At 53.6% G+C, this 19,163-nt stretch overlaps 1 protein-coding gene across 1 annotated transcript; it reads left to right on the top strand.

Annotated features, from left to right (window-relative positions):
- Positions 1–275: 275 nt before the first annotated feature.
- On the top strand, positions 276–10,458 carry LOC132394675 (zinc-binding protein A33-like). Its single transcript, XM_059971044.1, has 6 exons — positions 276–702; positions 781–876; positions 1,754–1,987; positions 2,996–3,018; positions 3,115–3,233; positions 9,546–10,458. The coding sequence occupies exons 1-6, from the start codon at positions 292–294 to the stop codon at positions 10,076–10,078; spliced, it is 1,416 nt and encodes a 471-aa protein (XP_059827027.1). The 5' UTR covers positions 276–291; the 3' UTR covers positions 10,079–10,458.
- The last annotated feature ends 8,705 nt before the right edge of the window (positions 10,459–19,163 follow it).

Here is a 19,163-nt window from a genome sequence, read left to right as displayed (position 1 = left end):
GCAGGGACATAGGCCAACTGTCTATCTCGCTTTTCAGGAATTGTCCCTTTCAGTTCTACTTTACACTGATCCAGGCTCCGCACTCCGGGTTCATTTATATTCAGACCTCTGTAATGTATTTCTGATCCCACCCTGACGTGGAAATTGCCGCGATTCCTGCCCAGAGAACAGTTGGAGCAACGTTGTTCATTCCCGAGTCTGCAGCGCCCCTAGTGGACATTCCCGGTACTGCTGGGTTCTGCAGCGCCCGAAAGTGAAAGGACCCTGAACCCGGAAGTACCGGGAGTTAACATGGCTTCGAAACAACTGTTCGAGAGTTGGACCGAGGAGGTAATTTGTCCCATCTGCCTGGATTTCTTCACCGATCCGGTGTCACTGGAGTGTGGACACAACTTCTGCCGCTCCTGCATCACACAGTGTTGGGAAAGGGAGGAGAGAAACTCCTGCCCGGAATGTAGAGAGGAGATTGCAGACCGCACCCTCAGGGTCAGTCGGGCTTTAGCAAATCTGTCTGAGAAAGCTCGGAAACTAAACCTGAATCCGAAAGGGAAGGAAAGTAAACTTCACTGCGAGGAACATGAGGAAGAACTGAAGCCGTTTTGTGAGACGGACGACACACTGATCTGCCTGATCTGTGCGACTGCGCGGGAACACAAGTCTCACAACTTCATGCCGGTTAAGGAAGCCGCTGAAATCTACAAGGTAAAACTAACTCGCTTTCGATCGTCTGTTTATGTTGTCTTTTTGTTTTGACTAATCCATTAACTCTTTAATTCCCAGGATCGGGTTAAATCTTCCTTGGACTCTCTCGCAAAAAAGAAATCAGACTTTCAGGAAATGGAACAGCAACAGAAAGAGAAGATTTCTGGAGTTCGGGTGAGACTTCCTCAGCAGAATATACAATCTTGTTATGTAGTTTTGTTCCCTTTAATGCAGAATAGCAGAGTATCGCAGCTCCAGTAACCTGGGTTCGATCCTAACCTCTGGTGCTGTCTGCGTGGAGTTTGCACGTTCTCTCAGTAACCGGTACCTTCTTTTAGCCGACAATCAACTCAATGTGGGATTTACAGACAATGTAGTTGTAAACTGATTTAAACCAGACGGATGTTTTGACTGTTCAGGGTTGAACAGTAAATTGGCAACTGTAATTAACCCTGTGAAGGGGTTTGTATGTGAATCAGGTGGGAGTTAATGGGTCAGTGAGGAAGACTGGGTTTCAGGGAACTCTGATGAAGATCTGGGAACCACTCACTCTCTGCCTGTTCTGCCACTGGTGTTTGGGACAGCAATGAAGTTCCTCCATCTGCGGCAGTGTTCATGTCTTCATTCAACATGTCAGTAGCTGCTTCTCGGTTTTCACTACTGTCAGTCATGCAGGTCCTGAGTGGAGACTCGGGAATAACATGGCACTCAGATGTAGAAAGACTCTTCATTGTTTCCGTAACAGTTTTGTTTTACCAGTCAGTGTTGTTAGCCCTGAGCTGAACCCATGAACCTGGAGGACCAGTGGACCACTCTCACTCTGGCCTCTACCCTTTGACCTGTTTGGCATGGGTGACCCTAACAGGGGTCAAAGCATAAAGCCCACATTCCAGCCAACAGAGTTCTTTGGGTCATTGAGGCACAGAAGCCTCCAAACCCAACGGCAAGGTTGTGGTCCTCTTGGATGATAGTGGGCTGGACAGACCCTTCCATATCATAAGGAAATACATCAGGGCCAGATAATAAACCAGCCTCTCCTTTCATTTGACAGGAACAGTCACAAAGCGTTCAGTCCCACATCACATCCCAGTTTGATGAACTGCGCCGGATTCTCACCAAGAAAGAGCAGCGTGCACTCCGAGATCTCAGAGAAGAAGAGGAGAGGATTCTGAATCCAATGGAGAAAAATCTTCGCGAGATTCAAGAGAAACTAAATTCTATTCAGGAGGAAATCTCAAAGTTACAGGAACAGATGGATCAACAAGACAATATCATATTCCTCATGGTGAGAGATTTCAGTTTGGTCCTGTAAAAGTACATAGTCACAAAATGATGTATTTTAACTCAGTGTGGGATTTACTGATACTGGAGTTGTAAACTGATTAAAACCAGAATGATGATTTGACTGTTCAGGGCTGTTGTCTCCAAACCGGCCTCTCATAACATCTGTACATCGCTGGACAGTCTGCATCCTTCTTGGGAATGAGTTACTCTGATCAGAGCACTGAACTGGTGATCGTTTCTGTGATTCCCACGTATAATATCCCCTGAGACTCAGAGTAACATCCTATTGCAGTCACAGACTGTGAGTGTGTCTGGTGCAGTGGGTGTGAGGGTCTCTCTGTTGATCAGTGGGAACTGAGGTTGAATTCCAGAATGTGACCTACACATTGGATTTACCATCTATATCTGGTTTGTATCAGGTTCATTGTTTTGGAGAATTTTGCACTGTCTTTTGTTTTTCAGAAATATTCTTCTTCAGATTATATCCCATTTTCATCAGAGACAGGACTTTCTGTCCATTCTCTCCTATCAGTTTCCCTGGTGCACAAGCCTCCTCCCACCTACTCACCACACCCAGTAACAGTGTCCCCAACTCCATGGTCCCTCATTACATTCAATCTCTGCTGTTCCACTTCAGCCATTCCTGTAGCAGTGAGTTCCACATTCTCTTCATGACATTCCTTGTGGGATCTATTAACGACCAACTGATGTTTTTATCTTTGACTTATTGTCTCCACACAAGCAGAAATATTTTCGATCAAATACATTCAGAATCTTAAAACCTGTCCAGTCTCTCCTGTGAGTTCCTTCTCTCAGTTATCGTAGAATTCTCATAAATATTCCTTGTACTTTCTCCCATGGTTCAATGTCCCTCTTTCTCTGTTCGTGTTAGTGGGAATGAGTTCAGTGGGAATTTTCAGCAGTTTTTAATAACTTGTCTCAGATTCCTGCTGTTCGGATGCTGACGGTCAGTCTCAGTCAATTGAGATCTGTGTTTTATTTATTTCAGGAGGAAGCTCGTTGGAAGAGGAGGTAGGACATGGTCTTTACTGAAACTCTGTATGGATTTGTAAAATAGTTCAAATATCACTGATGTTCAGTTTATAACCATCTGTATAATATTTACAGGATTAGTGATGATACCCAGACATTGTCAGTGACAGATGGTGCCCTATTGGTTGAAAAATTCGATCACCCCTATTTGCTCGACATAGCATCGGAAGAAGTGATTGGCGACATTAAACACGGTAAAACATAAGATTCATTTGTGCTTGTTTATGAGACACTACTAAGTCATAATTAGATGCCAAATATGGCTTGTCAAAGTCCTCCTGAAAATCCAAGTACACAACATCAACTGATTCTCTTTTGTTTATCTGGCTTGTTATTTCTTCAAAGAATTCCAGCTGATTTGTCAGGCAGGATTTTCCCTTGAGGAAACCATGGCCTATTTTATCATGTGCCTCCAAGTTCCCTGATAACTCCTCCTTAATAATCAACTTCACCATCTTCCCAGCCACTGAGGTCAGACTAACTGGCCTAGAGTTTCCTTTATTCTCTCTCTCTTCTTGAACAGTGGAGTGACATTTGCAATTTTCCAGTCTTCGAGAACCATTGAAGAATCTAGTAATTCTTGAAGGATCGTTACAAATGCCTCCATGATCTCTTCAGCCACCTCTTTCTGAACTCTGGCATGTACACTATCTAGTCCAGGTGACAGCTACCTAAAGATCTTCCCATTTCCCAAGAACCTGTTCTCTAGTAATGCTAACTTCACGTCGCCTGACACTTGGAACTTCCAGCATACTGCTAGTGTCTTCCACAGTGAAGACTGATGCAAAATACGTCTTCAGTTCATCCACGCTTTCATTGTCCCCCATTACTACCTCTCCAGCATTGTTTTCCAGCAGTCCGATATCCACTCTTGCCTCTCTCTAATCCAGAAATTAGGACCTCCTGGGTACCAATTTCTGGATTGCTGCCTGTGCCACGTGCCAGTGAGGGTAGAAACAGGGTGATCTGGCAGGTAAATGTGTGGCTGAGAAGCTGGTGCAGGGGGCAGGCTTCAGGTTCTTGGATCATTGGGATCTCTTCTGGGGGAGGTATGACCTGATCAGAAGTGATGGGTTGTACCTGAACCCGAGGGGGACCAATATTCTTGCGGGCAGGTTTGTTAGAGCTGTTGGGGAGGGTTTAAACTAATTTTGTAGGGGGGTGGGAACTGGAGTGAAGGGACTCGGGATAGGACGGATGGTAAAAATGGTAATGATAGCCTGCAGTCAGACTGTCAGGAAGGACAGGCAGGTGATGGAACTCAGTTGCAGCCAACAGGCTGAGTATCAAAACTTTAGGGATGCAGAATCAGAAAGGACAGCAAATACGATACTCAAGCTGTTGTATCTAAATGCATGTAGAATAAGAAATAAAGTGGATGATCTTGTTGCACGATTACCGATTGCCAGGTATGATGTTGTGGCCATCACTGAATTGTGGCTGAAGGATGGTTGTAGTTGGGATCTGAATGTCCAAGGTTATATATTATATCGGAGTGATAGGAAGGTAGGCAGAGGGGGTGGAGTGGCTCCACTGGTAAAGAATGGCATCAAATCAGTAGAACGATGTGACATTGGATCGGAAGATATTGAATACTTGTGGGTTGAGTTCAGAAACAGCAAGGTTAAAAAGACCTTGATGGCAGTTATATACAGGCCTCCAACAGAGCTGGGCGGTGGACCACAGATTACAACAGGAGATAGAAAAGCTGTGTCAAAAGGGCAATGTTCTGGTAGTCATGGGAGATTTTAACATGCAGGTCCATTGGGAAAATCAGGCTGATAATGGATCTCAAGGGTGATTCTGTTGAATCCTTAAGAGATGGCATTTAAAGCAGTTTGTCATTGAGCCCACGAGGGGATCAGCTACACTGGATTGGCTGTTATGTAATGAACCAGAGGCGATTAGGGAGCTGAAGGTAAAAAACCCTGAGGAACCAGTGATCACAGTATGATTGAGTTTAACTTGAAATTTGATAGGGAGCAAGTAAAGTAGCGGTCGATCTTTGGGACTTTCCCAGTAGATCCCGAAAAAAATTCAAAAATAAATACACAAATACTGTTGAGAGATTGTTTCCGGGTTGCGGGGTTTTATTCCGTTCTTTCTGCCCAGTGCGCATGTGTGTAGCTCCCCCGCATTACACAGTGTAATTCAACACGTACTAACACGCTGGATGAACTCAGCAGGTCGGGCAGCGTCCGTTGAAACGAGCAGTCAACCTGCTGACTGCTGAGTTCATCCAGCTTGTTTGTACGTGTTGGTTTGACCACAGCATCTGTAGTGTACTTTGTGTTTGCACAGTGTAATTCAGTGGTCCCCAGCCACCGGGCCGCGAGGAAACGATATGAGTCAGCTGCACCTTTCCTCACTCCCTGTCACGCCCACTGTTGAACTTGAACCCACGCGAGGTCATCAGATGCCTAAACGCAGTGATACCCTCGCGCCAGGAATCACTGGTTCTCCTCACGCGGCCGGTGAGAAGTGCCGTTGGTACTGGCCTGGAGTGCGGAGAGGTGGGCGCCACCTCTAAACCTGTTCACCACACCGAATGTTCGTGGGGAACCCGGTGCTAAAACATTCACAGACGATCTAATTCGGGCTCAGGGTTCCGTAAGTAGCAGAGCAGCTACCTCGCTGCGATCTGCTGATACAAACTTTTGTCGGCCGATAGATCCTACAAGGGGGGGGGGGCAGGCACCCTGTCATACTCCCCGCTCTGTCGCTTTCTCCGGACTGGAACCGGCACGGGGACCTCCGGACCTGACCTTGTCCTCTCACCCCACCCATGACCAACCGCACCCGGCCAGGGTGTCTGGTGGCGGGCGGGCAGGCGGAGGCTGCAGTTTGGGCCTGGAGGCTGTCTAATGAGGCGATGAAATCCTCAAAACTGCTTCGGTACCTTGATTCCAAGCACCCCGGACTTAAAGACAAACCCACTGAGTTTTTTGAGTGGAGAAAACGTGAGCAAGTGGGACAAAAGCTAAGTGCCGAGAGCCGCAAAAACTAAATTGTGGAATGGACTGGACATAAGGAACCTGCTTTGAGTATCGCTGTATTCCGGTCGTGCTTAATCCCCAACCCCCATCCCCCCACCCCCCGTCGGCTGGTTGGCAAGAATATTGTCAATATTAAACCGGTCCGCGGTGCAAAAAAGGGTGGGTACCCCTGGTGTTTATACATCATTTCTACTTCCGGGTTGCGGGGTTTTACTTCCGGTCTTTTCTGCCCCAGTGTGCATGTGTGTAACTAATCAATCTGGGGGTCGATGTCACCTTTGACTATGACCGAAGTAGGGGAGCTTGGGCTTAAAAAGGTTGGTGATCACTAGAGTAAAGGCTGATGTAGCAGTATTTCAGTGGAGTAAGGGAAATTACAGTGGTATGAGAGAGGAGTTGGCCAAAGTAGATTGGAAAGAGCTGCTGGCAGGGATGTCAGCAGAGCAGCAATGGTGTGTGTTTCTGGGGAAATGAGGAAGCTGCAGGACGTGAGTATGTTTTCATTTCTTCCAAAAATGAAGAAATACTCAAATTGTAAAATAGTACAACCATGACTGACAAGGGATGTCAAAGCTATTGTAAAAGCAAAAGAAAGGACATATAACAAAGCAAAAATTAGTGGGATGATAGTGGATCGGGAAGTTTTTAAAAACCTAAACAGAGCAACTAAAAAAATCATTGGAAGGGAAAAGATGAAATGTGAAAGCAAGCTAGCAAATAACATCAAAGTGGATGGTAAAAGTTTTTTCACGTATGTTAAAAATAAAAGAGAAATGAGAGTGGATGTAAGACCGCTAGAAAATGAGGCAGGAAAAATAATAACAGGGGACAAGGAGATGGGGGATGAACTAAATGACTATTTTGCATCAGTCTTCACTGTGGAAGACACTAACAGTATGCCTGATGTAGTGTGTGAAGGAAGAGAAGTGGGTGCAGTTACTATTACAAGAGAGAAGGTGCTCAAAAAGCTGAAAGACCTAAAGGTACATAAGTCGCCTGGACCACAGGAACTGCACCCTAGGGTTCTGAAAGATGTAGCATTAGAGATTATGGTGGCATTAGAAATGACCTTTCAAAAATTATTGGAGTCTGGCATGGTGTCGAAGGAGTGGAAAATTCTTTAAGAAAGGAGGACGGCAGCAGAAAGGAAATTATAGACCAGTTAGCCTGACCTCAGTGGCTGAGATGTTTGAGTCAGTTGTTAAGGATGAGGTGATGGAGCACATGGTGACACAGGACAAGATGGTATAAAGTCAGCATGGTTTCCTTCAGGGAAAATCCTGCCTGACGAACCTGGTGGAATTCTTTGAGCAGATTACAAGTAGGATAGATAAAGGGGATGTAGTGGATGTTGTATATTTGGACTTTCTGAAGGCTTTTGATAAGGTGCCACACATGAGGCTGCTTCCCAAGTTAAGAGCCCGTGGTATTATAGGGAAGTTGCTGACATGGTTAGACATTGGGAGGCACGGCTTCAGGGAGCCTAGATGCAGCACACGTAATTGTTAACAAGTACTGATGACCAGCTGCAGTTTTTGGCAATGAACCTACACAATCCACGATGACCCTGGAAAATGGTTCACCAAACGCAGGTATCGGCTGAAGTGGTGCCTTAGGGATGGCCTGATTAGGTTTTCCCACCGCCTGGCACGTATGACACCCTGTACAGTAATTAACAATATCTTTCCTCACGTTACACCAATAAAATTCCCTCATCATCCTGTGCAGTGTTTCCTTTACTCCGAAATGTCCACCTAAAGGCATCTTATGGGCCAGGTTTAAAACTTAAGCCCTGTAAACTTTTGGAACCACTACCTGATGCACAATAGCCCAATCCTCACTTGCAGGCACGGTGGCTGATGTCCACTTCCTCATCAACACCCCATCTTTAAGGTAATATCCCACTGACTCTTTCTGAATTTCATCCTCAGAGAGAGCTCTCTCTTTTAAAGCCACAATTTCAGGATCTTTATTTAGTTCTTCTATAAATTCCCTCCTCAGTAAAGACGTCTTTCTCATCCTCCTTACTACCCTCTAAGTCCTGTTGGTTTAGGGACAGTAGGAAAGTCTAGATAAATCAATATTAGCATCAGCAGCCTTTTCCGACATGCTTCTAGTGACCACGCAGGCGGGATACACATCAGCATCTCTGGGCGGGCCCTCAGCAGCAGCAGGCTCACTGGCTAGCTGAACTGCTGGGTAAACATCCCCACCTGCAAGGTCATTTCCGAGTACGAGATCAACATTGTCTATCGGTAGTTCAGACCGCACCCCTATTGTGACTGGTCCAGATACCAAGTCGCATTTCAGAATTATCTTATGCAAAGGCACGGTCTCAGTCCCCTTTCCAATACCTTTGATAATATTCACTTCACCATATAACCATATAACAATTACAGCACAGAAACAGGCCATCTCGGCCCTTCTAGTCCATGCCAACGCTTACTCTCACCTAGTCCCACCGACCCGCACTCAGCCCATAACCCTCCATTCCTTTCCTGTCCATATTCCTATCCAATTTTACCTTAAATGACAATACCGAACCTGCCTCTACCACTTCTACTGGAAGCTCATTCCACACAGCTACCACTCTCTGAGTAAAGAAATTCCCCCTCCTGTTACCCTTAAACTTTTGCCCCCTAACTCTCAAATCTCGATCTCAGCACCGAACTCCAAAACAGTCTTTAATATCAGTGACTGAAAAGCTCATCTCTCCAGATTCTCACTGGAACCGGAGTTGATCCCTCCTTCACAAACACAAACCCATTTGAAATAAATCTCTCAAGTCCCTCTTCAACTCGGTCAGACCCCTCCTTCTTCAGCGGTGTTTTAACCGTCTGAACGCAGGCATTTGGGGTTTCCTCTCTCGCTGTTCCTTTTTCTCTTTTCATAGCAAAGCAATTGGTTGCTGCGTGAACAGGCTTCCCACAAAAGTAACACTTGAAACTGGGAAATTTTTCTTTTGACTGCTTCCCTTCCTCCTGACTTTTATCACTAGTCCCCGGTTTACTCTCTAGTTTAGCCGGTGGGTTATCTTTGCTATCCCTGCTACTCCTTTGGTAACTCTTGCTCGGGAAAAACTTTACCTTGTGGGTTAAAGCAGACTCGTCTGCTAACTTAGCAGACTCTGACAGGGTCTCAGCCTCTCTCTCATTCAGTTACATCCTTATGTTGTCAGCGACCCGGGTTCATGTCCTGTTACTGCCTGTCAGGGGTTTGTACGTTCTCCCATGGCCACGTGGGTTTCTACCAGGTGCATTAGTTGCACAGTCCAAACCTGAACTGGTTGGCAGGTTAATTGGTCATTGTAACTTGTCCCATGGTCAGGCTCGGATTAAATCAGGGGTTGCTGGGTGGTGGGGGTCATTGTAACTTGTCCCATGGTCAGGCTCAGATTAAATCAGGGGTTGCAGGGTGGTGGGGGTCATTGTCTTCCCCGGTCCCGGGGCCACGCTGCCCGAGTCTCCCCCGGTCCCTGGGGACTCTCTAATTCTCTGCTTCTCCCCCCAGTCTCTGTCACCCTGGATGTGGAAACGGCGAATTCGCTGCTCGAGGTGTCTGAGGATCGGAAGAGTGTGAGACGGACCGGGACCCGGAGGAATCTCCCTGACACATGGAAGAGGTTCACAGACTGGCTTTGTGTGCTGGGATCGGAGGGATTCACATCGGGGAGACATTACTGGGAGGCGGAGGTGACGGGGAATCGGCGCTGGGGTCTGGGAGTCGCCGCAGAGTCTGTGAAGAGGAAGGGAGGGGTCAAAGTGAGTCCGGAGACCGGATTCTGGATCATCGGGCGGGTTGATGACGTGTTCGGGGTTCTCACCTCCCCTGAGTCCCGTCTCCCTGCCGGTCCCATCCCCGGGAGGGTGGGAGTTTATCTCAGTTACGAGTCCGGGACAGTTTCATTTTACAACGCGGAGACCAAGTCCCATCTCCACACCTTCACTGGGAATAAATTCACGGAGAAACTTTATCCTTCCTTCGGGCCTTGGGATACAAACCAGTGGCTGAGAATCTGCTCCGGTTCTGCTCCGGGACTGTAAACGGGTCGGGTCCGGGACCGCTGTCAGGAGTCAGTCAGTGTAAATATAAATGTGCAGAGAGTGAAATAAACACAATGTGAGAATTATCGATCCATTAATTTTAACTCGTTCACCGCGTCCGTCAATGGAACAGAAACACTGCGGATTCAGCAGCAGCCGCGTGCGGCGGGTCCTGAGCTCCCCGGCTCCCCCAGTTCCAAAAGTCCACCGGGACTGACAGGGTAACTGGGACAAGTGGTGGTGGTGCTGACTGGGAGAGGGAGGTCAGGGTGAATCTTGGTAACACGGGACATGTGGTGGTGGTAACACACAAAGTGCCGGGGTCTGCCAACGTGTCCGGTAACATCTCTGGAGGGAAATGGGCAGGGGTGGATCCAGGTGAGGGGTAATAACTGAGGGAGGGTTGATAGATAAGGGAGGGGTGGAAAGTAGAAATCTGTCAGATACTGGGAGGTGAGATGCGACAGAGGGCTGAAGATTTTGGAATCTGACAGGAGGGGAAAGTGGAACCTGGAGTAAAGGGAGGGAGGTGGGGAGGAGTGTATGGGGGGTGGGCAGATGGAGAGGGTGGGGAGGACTGTGTGGGGGGTAGGCAGATGGAGAGGATGGGGAGGAGTGTGTGGGGGGTGGGCAGATGGGGAGGGTGGGGAGGAGTGTGTGGATGATGGGCAGATGGAGAGGTTGGGGAGGAGTGTGTGGGTGATGGGCAGATGGAGTGTGGGGGAGCAGTGTGTAGGTGATGGGCAGATGGAGAGGGTGGGGAGGTGTGTGTGGGTGATGGGCAGATGGAGAGGGTGGGGACGAGTGTGTGGGGGATGGACAGATGGAGAGTGTGGTGGAGGAGTGTGTAGGTGATGGGCAGATGGAGAGGGTGGGCAGGAGTGTGTGGGGGAAGGGCAGATGGAGAGGGTGGGGAGGAGTGTGTGGGTGATGGGCAGATGGAGAGGGTGGGGGGGAGTGTGTGGGTGATGGGCAGATGGAGAGGTTGGGGAGGAGTGTGTGAGTGATGGGCATATGGAGAGGGTGGGGAGGAGTGTGGGTGATGCGCAGATGGAGAGGGTGGGGAGGAGTGTGTGGGTGATGGGCAGATGGAGAGGGTGGGGAGGAGTGTGTGGGTGATGGACAGATGGAGAGGGTGGGGAGGAGTGTGTGGGTGATGGGCAGATGGAGAGGGTGGGGAGGAGTGTGTGGGTGATGGGCAGATGGAGAGGGTGGGGAGGAATGTGTGTGTGATGGGCAGATGGAGAGTGTTGGCAGGAGTGTGTGGAGGATGGGCAGATGGAGGGTGGGGAGTAGTGTGTGGGGGATGGGAGATGGAGGGTGGGGGAGGAGTGTGTGCCTGATGGGCAGATGGAGAGGGTGGGGAGGAGTGTGTGCGTGATGGGCAGATGGAGAGGGTGGGGAGGAGTGTGTGGGTGATGGGCAGATGGAGAGGATGGGGAGGAGTGTGTGAGTGATGGGCATATGGGTAGGGTGGGGAGGAGTGTGTGGGTGATGCGCAGATGGAGAGGGTGGGGAGGAGTGTGTGAGTGATGGGCACATGGAGAGAGTGGGGTGGAGTGTGTGGGGGATGGGCAGATGGAGAGAGTGGGGAGGAGTGTGTGGGGGATGGGCAGATGGAGAGGGTGGGGAGGAGAGTGTGGGTGTTGGGAAAATGGAGATGGTGGGGAGGAGTGTGTGGGTGATGAGCAGATGGAGAGGGTGGGGAGGAGTGTATGGGGGATGGGCAGATAGAGAGGGTGGGGAGGAGTGTGCGGGGGATGGGCAGATGGAGGGAGGGGTGGAGTGTGTGGGGGATGGGCAGACGGAGAGGGTGGGGTGGAGTGTGTGGGTGATAGGCAGATGGAGAGGGTGGGGAGGAGTGTGTGGGTGATGGGCAGATGGAGAGGGTGGGGAGGAGTGTGTGGGTGATGGGCAGATGGAGAGGGTGGGGAGGAGTGTGTGGGTGATGGGCAGATGGAGATGGTGGGGAGGAGTGTGTGGGTGATGGGCAGATGGAGGGTAGGGAGGAATGTGTGTGTGATGGGCAGATGGAGAGGGTTGGCAGGAGTGTGTGGGGGATGGGCAGATGGAGGGTGGGGAGGAGTGTGTAGGGGATGGGAGATGGAGGGTGGGGGAGGACTGTGTGCCTGATGGGCAGATGGAGAGGGTGGGGAGGAGTGTGTGCGTGATGGGCAGATGGAGAGGGTGGGGAGGAGTGTGTGAGTGATGGGCATATGGAGAGGGTGGAGAGGTGAGTGTTTGTGATGGGCAGATGGAGAGGATGGGGAGGAGTGTGTGGGTGATGGGCATATGGAGAGGGTGGGGAGGAGTGTGTGAGTGATGTGCATATGGAGAGGATGGGGAGGAGTGTGTGAGTGATGGGCAGATGGAGTGGGTGGGGAGGAGTGTGTGAGTGATGGGATATGGAGAGGGTGGGGAGGAGTGTGTGGGTGATGGGCAGATGGAGTGGGTGGGGAGGAGTGTGTGGGTGATGCGCAGATGGAGAGGGTGGGGAGGAGTGTGTGAGTGATGGGATATGGAGAGGGTGGGGAGCAGTGTGTGAGTGATGGGCAGATGGAGAGGGTGGGGAGGAGTGTGCGGGTGATGGGCAGATGGAGAGGGTGGGGGGGAGTGTGTGGGTGATGGGCAGATGGAGAGGTTGGGGAGGAGTGTGTGAGTGATGGGCATATGGAGAGGGTGGGGAGGAGTGTTGGTGATGCGCAGATGGAGAGGGTGGGGAGGAGTGTGTGGGTGATGGGCAGATGGAGAGGGTGGGGAGGGGTGTGTGGGTGATGGACAGATGGAGAGGGTGGGGAGGAGTGTGTGGGTGATGGGCAGATGGAGAGGGTGGGGAGGAGTGTGTGGGTGATGGGCAGATGGAGAGGGTGGGGAGGAATGTGCGGGGGATGGGCAGATGGAGGGAGGGGTGGAGTGTGTGGGTGATGGACAGATGGAGAGGGTGGGGTGATGTGTGTGGGGGATGGGCAGATGGAGAGGGTGGGGAGGAGTGTGTGTGTGATAGGTAGATGGAGAGGGTGGGGAGGAGTGTATGGGGGATGGGCAGATGGAGGGTGGGGAGGAGTGTGTGGGAGATGGGCAGATGGAGTGGGTGGGGAGGAGTGTGTGGGGGATGGGAGATGGAGGGTGCGGGAGGAGTGTGTGGGTGGTGGGCAGATGGAGAGGTTGGGGAGGAGTGTGTGGGTGATGGGCAGATGGACAGGGTGGGGAGGAGTGTGAGCGTGATGGGCAGATGGAGAGGGTGGGGAGGAGTGTGTGGGTGGTGGTCAGATGGAGAGGGTGGGGAGGAGTGTGTGGGTGATGGGCAGATGGAGAGGGTGGGGAGGAGTGTGTGGGTGATGGGCAGATGGAGAGGGTGGGGAGGAGTGTGTGAGTGATGGGCAGATGGAGAGGGTGGGGACGAGTGTGTGGGTGATGCGCAGATGGAGAGGGTGGGGAGGAGTGTGTGGGTGATGGGCAAATGGAGAGGGTGGGGAGGAGTGTGTGAGTGATGGGCAGATGGAGATGGTGGGGACGAGTGTGTGGGTGATGCGCAGATGGAGAGGGTGGGGAGGAGTGTGTGGGTGATGGGCAGATGGAGAGGGTGGGGAGGAGTGTGTGGGTGATGGGCAGATGGAGAGGGTGGGGAGGAGTGTGTGGGTGATGGGCAGATGGAGAGGGTGGGGGGGAGTGTGTGGGTGATGGGCAGATGGAGAGGTTGGGGAGGAGTGTGTGAGTGATGGGCATATGGAGAGGGTGGGGAGGAGTGTGGGTGATGCGCGGATGGAGAGGGTGGGGAGGAGTGTGTGGGTGATGGGCAGATGGAGAGGGTGGGGAGGAGTGTGTGGGTGATGGACAGATGGAGAGGGTGGGGAGGAGTGTGTGGGTGATGGGCAGATGGAGAGGGTGGGGAGGAGTGTGTGGGTGATGGGCAGATGGAGAGGGTGGGGAGGAATGTGTGTGTGATGGGCAGATGGAGAGTGTTGGCAGGAGTGTGTGGAGGATGGGCAGATGGAGGGTGGGGAGTAGTGTGTGGGGGATGGGAGATGGAGGGTGGGGGAGGAGTGTGTGCCTGATGGGCAGATGGAGAGGGTGGGGAGGAGTGTGTGCGTGATGGGCAGATGGAGAGGGTGGGGAGGAGTGTGTGGGTGATGGGCAGATGGAGAGGATGGGGAGGAGTGTGTGAGTGATGGGCAGATGGAGAGGTTGGGGAGGAGTGTGTGAGTGATGGGCATATGGAGAGTGTGGGGAGGAGTGTGTGGGTGATGGGCAGATGGAGAGGGTGGGGAGGAGTGTGTGGGTGATGGGCAGATGGAGAGGGTGGGGAGGAGTGTGTGAGTGATGGGATATGGAGAGGGTGGGGAGGAGTGTGTGAGTGATGGGCAGATGGAGAGGATGGGGAGGAGTGTGTGGGTGATGGGCAGATGGAGGGGGTGGGGAGGAGTGTGTGGGTGATGGGCAGATGGAGAGGGTGGGGAGGAGTGTGTGGGTGATGGGCAGATGGAGATGGTGGGGAGGAGTGTGTGTGTGATGGGCAGATGGAGAGGGTGGGGAGGAGTGTGTGGGTGATGGGCAGATGGAGAGGGTAGGGAGGAGTGTGTGAGTGATGGACAGATGGAGAGGGTGGGAAGGAGTGTGTGGATGATGGTCAGATGGAGAGGGTGGGGAGGAATGTGTGGGTGATGGGCAGATGGAGAGAGTGGGGTGGAGTGTGTGGGGGATGGGCAGATGGAGAGAGTGGGGAGGAGTGTGTGGGGGATGGGCAGATGGAGAGGGTGGGGAGGAGAGTGTGGGTGTTGGGAAAATGGAGATGGTGGGGAGGAGTGTGTGGGTGATGGACAGATGGAGAGGGTGGGGAGGAGTGTATGGGGGATGGGCAGATAGAGAGGGTGGGGAGGAGTGTGCGGGGGATGGGCAGATGGAGGGAGGGGTGGAGTGTGTGGGGGATGGGCAGACGGAGAGGGTGGGGTGGAGTGTGTGGGTGATAGGCAGATGGAGAGGGTGGGGTGGAGTGTGTGAGTGATGGGCAGATGGAGAGGGTGGGGAGGAGTGTGGGTGATGCGCAGATGGAGAGGGTGGGGAGGAGTGTGTGGGTGATGGGCAGATGGAGAGGGTGGGGAGGAGTGTGTGGGTGATGGACAGATGGAGAGGGTGGGGAGGAGTGTGTGGGTGATGGGCAGATGGAGAGGGTGGGGAGGAGTGTGTGGGTGATGGGCAGATGGAGAGGGTGGGGAGGAGTGTGTGCGTGATGGGCAGATGGAGAGAGTGGGGAGGAGTGTGTGGGTGATGGGCAGATGGAGAGGATGGGGAGGAGTGTGTGAGTGATGGGCATATGGGTAGGGTGGGGAGGAGTGTGTGGGTGATGCGCAGATGGAGAGGGTGGGGAGGAGTGTGTGAGTGATGGGATATGGAGAGGGTGGGGAGGAGTGTGTGAGTGATGGGCAGATGGAGAGGATGGGGAGGAGTGTGTGGGTGATGGGCAGATGGAGGGGGTGGGGAGGAGTGTGTGGGTGATGGGCAGATGGAGAGGGTGGGGAGGAGTGTGTGGGTGATGGGCAGATGGAGATGGTGGGGAGGAGTGTGTGTGTGATGGGCAGATGGAGAGGGTGGGAAGGAGTGTGTGGATGATGGTCAGATGGAGAGGGTGGGGAGGAATGTGTGGGTGATGGGCAGATGGAGAGAGTGGGGTGGAGTGTGTGGGGGATGGGCAGATGGAGAGAGTGGGGAGGAGTGTGTGGGGGATGGGCAGATGGAGAGGGTGGGGAGGAGAGTGTGGGTGTTGGGAAAATGGAGATGGTGGGGAGGAGTGTGTGGGTGATGGGCAGATGGAGAGGGTGGGGAGGAGTGTATGGGGGATGGGCAGATAGAGAGGGTGGGGAGGAGTGTGCGGGGGATGGGCAGATGGAGGGAGGGGTGGAGTGTGTGGGGGATGGGCAGACGGAGAGGGTGGGTTGGAGTGTGTGGGTGATAGGCAGATGGAGAGGGTGGGGAGGAGTGTGTGGGTGATGGGCAGATGGAGAGGGTGGGGAGGAGTGTGTGGGTGATGGGCAGATGGAGAGGGTAGGGAGGAGTGTGTGGGTGATGGGCAGATGAAGAGGGTGGGGAGGAGTGTGTGGGGGATGGGCAGATGGAGAGGGTAGGGAGGAGTGTGTGAGTGATGGACAGATGGAGAGGGTGGGAAGGAGTGTGTGGATGATGGTCAGATGGAGAGGGTGGGGAGGAATGTGTGGGTGATGGGCAGATGGAGAGAGTGGGGTGGAGTGTGTGGGGGATGGGCAGATGGAGAGAGTGGGGAGGAGTGTGTGGGGGATGGGCAGATGGAGAGGGTTGGGAGGAGTGTATGGGGGATGGGCAGATAGAGAGGGTGGGGAGGAGTGTGCGGGGGATGGGCAGATGGAGGGAGGGGTGGAGTGTGTGGGGGATGGGCAGACGGAGACGGTGGGGTGGAGTGTGTGGGTGATAGGCAGATGGAGAGGGTGGGGAGGAGTGTGTGGGTGATGGGCAGATGGAGAGGGTGGGGAGGAGTGTGTGGGTGATGGGCAGATGGAGAGGGTAGGGAGGAGTGTGTGGGTGATGGGCAGATGAAGAGGGTGGGGAGGAGTGTGTGGGGGATGGGCAGATGGAGAGGGTGGGGAGGAGTGTGTGCGTGATGGGCAGATGGAGAGGGTGGGGAGGAGTGTGTGGGTGATGGGCAGATGGAGAGGGTGGGGGGGAGTGTGTGGGTGATGGGCAGATGGAGAGGTTGGGGAGGAGTGTGTGAGTGATGGGCATATGGAGAGGGTGGGGAGGAGTGTTGGTGATGCGCAGGTGGAGAGGGTGGGGAGGAGTGTGTGGGTGATGGGCAGATGGAGAGGGTGGGGAGGGGTGTGTGGGTGATGGACAGATGGAGAGGGTGGGGAGGAGTGTGTGGGTGTTGGGCAGATGGAGAGGGTGGGGAGGAGTGTGTGGGTGATGGGCAGATGGAGAGGGTGGGGAGGAATGTGTGTGTGATGGGCAGATGGAGAGGGTGGGGAGGAGTGTGCGGGGGATGGGCAGATGGAGGGAGGGGTGGAGTGTGTGGGTGATGGACAGATGGAGAGGGTGGGGTGATGTGTGTGGGGGATGGGCAGATGGAGAGGGTGGGGAGGAGTGTGTGTGTGATGGGCAGATGGAGAGGGTGGGGAGGAGTCTATGGGGGATGGGCAGATGGAGGGTGGGGAGGAGTGTGTGGGAGATGGGCAGATGGAGTGGGTGGGGAGGAGTGTGTGGGGGATGGGAGATGGAGGGTGCGGGAGGAGTGTGTGGGTGGTGGGCAGATGGAGAGGTTGGGGAGGAGTGTGTGGGTGATGGGCAGATGGACAGGGTGGGGAGGTGTGAGTGGGTGATGGGCAGATGGAGAGGATGGGGAGGAGTGTGTGAGTGATGGGCATATGGAGAGGGTGGGGAGGAGTGTGTGGGTGATGCGCAGATGGAGAGGGTGGGGAGGAGTGTGTGAGTGATGGGATATGGAGAGGGTGGGGAGGAGTGTGTGAGTGATGGTCAGATGGAAAGGATGGGGAGGAGTGTGTGAGTGACGGGCATATGGAGAGGTGGGGAGGAGTGTGTGGGTGATGCGCAGATGGAGAGGGTGGGGAGGAGTGTGTGGGTGATGGGCAGATGGAGAGGGTGGGGAGGAGTGTGTGGGTGATGCGCAGATGGAGAGGGTGGGGAGGAGTGTGTGGGTGATGGACAGATGGAGAGGGTAGGGAGGAGTGTGTGCCTGATGGGCAGATGGAGAGGGTGGGGAGGAGTGTGTGGGGGATGGGCAGATGGAGGGTGCGGGAGGAGTGTGTGCGTGATGGGCAGATGGAGAGGGTGGGGAGTAGTGTGTGGGTGATGGGCAGATGGAGAGGGTGGGGAGGAGTGTGTGGGTGATGGGCAGTTGGAGAGGGTGGGGTGGAGTGTGTGGGTGATGGGCAGATGGAGAGGTTGGGGAGGAGTGTGTGAGTGATGGGCATATGGAGAGGGTGGGGAGGAGTGTGGGTGATGCGCAGATGGAGAGGGTGGGGAGGAGTGTGTGGGTGATGGGCAGATGGAGAGGGTGGGGAGGAGTGTGTGGGTGATGGACAGATGGAGAGGGTGGGGAGGAGTGTGTGGGTGATGGGCAGATGGAGAGGGTGGGGAGGAGTGTGTGGGTGATGGGCAGATGGAGGGTGGGGAGGAATGTGTGTGTGATGGGCAGATGGAGAGGGTTGGCAGGAGTGTGTGGGGGATGGGCAGATGGAGGGTGGGGAGGTGTGTGTGGGGGTTGGGAGATGGAGGGTGGGGGAGGACTGTGTGCCTGATGGGCAGATGGAGAGGGTGGGGAGGAGTGTGTGCGTGATGGGCAGATGGAGAGGGTGGGGAGGAGTGTGTGAGTGATGGGATATGGAGAGGGTGGGGAGGAGTGTGTGAGTGATGGGCAGATGGAGTGGGTGGGGAGGAGTGTGTGAGTGATGGGATATGGAGAGGGTGGGGAGGAGTGTGTGGGTGATGGGCAGATGGAGATGGTGGGGAGGAGTGTGTGGGTGATGCGCAGATGGAGAGGGTGGGGAGGAGTGTGTGAGTGATGGGATATGGAGAGGGTGGGGAGGAGTGTGTGAGTGATGGGCAGATGGAGAGGGTGGGGAGGAGTGTGTGGGTGATGCGCAGATGGAGAGGGTGGGGAGGAGTGTGTGAGTGATGGGATATGGAGAGGGTGGGGAGGAGTGTGTGAGTGATGGGCAGATGGAGAGGATGGGGAGGAGTGTGTGGGTGATGGGCAGATGGAGAGGGTGGGGAGGAGTGTGTGGGTGATGGACAGATGGAGAGGGTGGGGAGGAGTGTGTGTGTGCTGGGCAGATGGAGATGGTGGGGAGGAGTGTGTGTGTGATGGGCAGATGGAGAGGGTGGGGAGGAGTGTTCCGGGGATGGGCAGATGGAGGGAGGGGAGGAGTGTGTGGGGGATGGGAGATGGAGGGTGGGGGAGGAGTGTGTGCCTGATGGGCAGATGGAGAGGGTGGGGAGGAGTGTGTGCGTGATGGGCAGATGGAGAGGGTGGGGAGGAGTGTGTGGGTGATGGGCAGATGGAGAGGGTGGGGGGGAGTGTGTGGGTGATGGGCAGATGGAG

This window comes from Hypanus sabinus, chromosome 5 (assembly GCF_030144855.1).
Source record: "Hypanus sabinus isolate sHypSab1 chromosome 5, sHypSab1.hap1, whole genome shotgun sequence".
In the NCBI taxonomy this organism is placed as follows: domain Eukaryota; kingdom Metazoa; phylum Chordata; class Chondrichthyes; order Myliobatiformes; family Dasyatidae; genus Hypanus; species Hypanus sabinus.
This window is presented reverse-complemented; position numbering and strand designations above follow the sequence as displayed.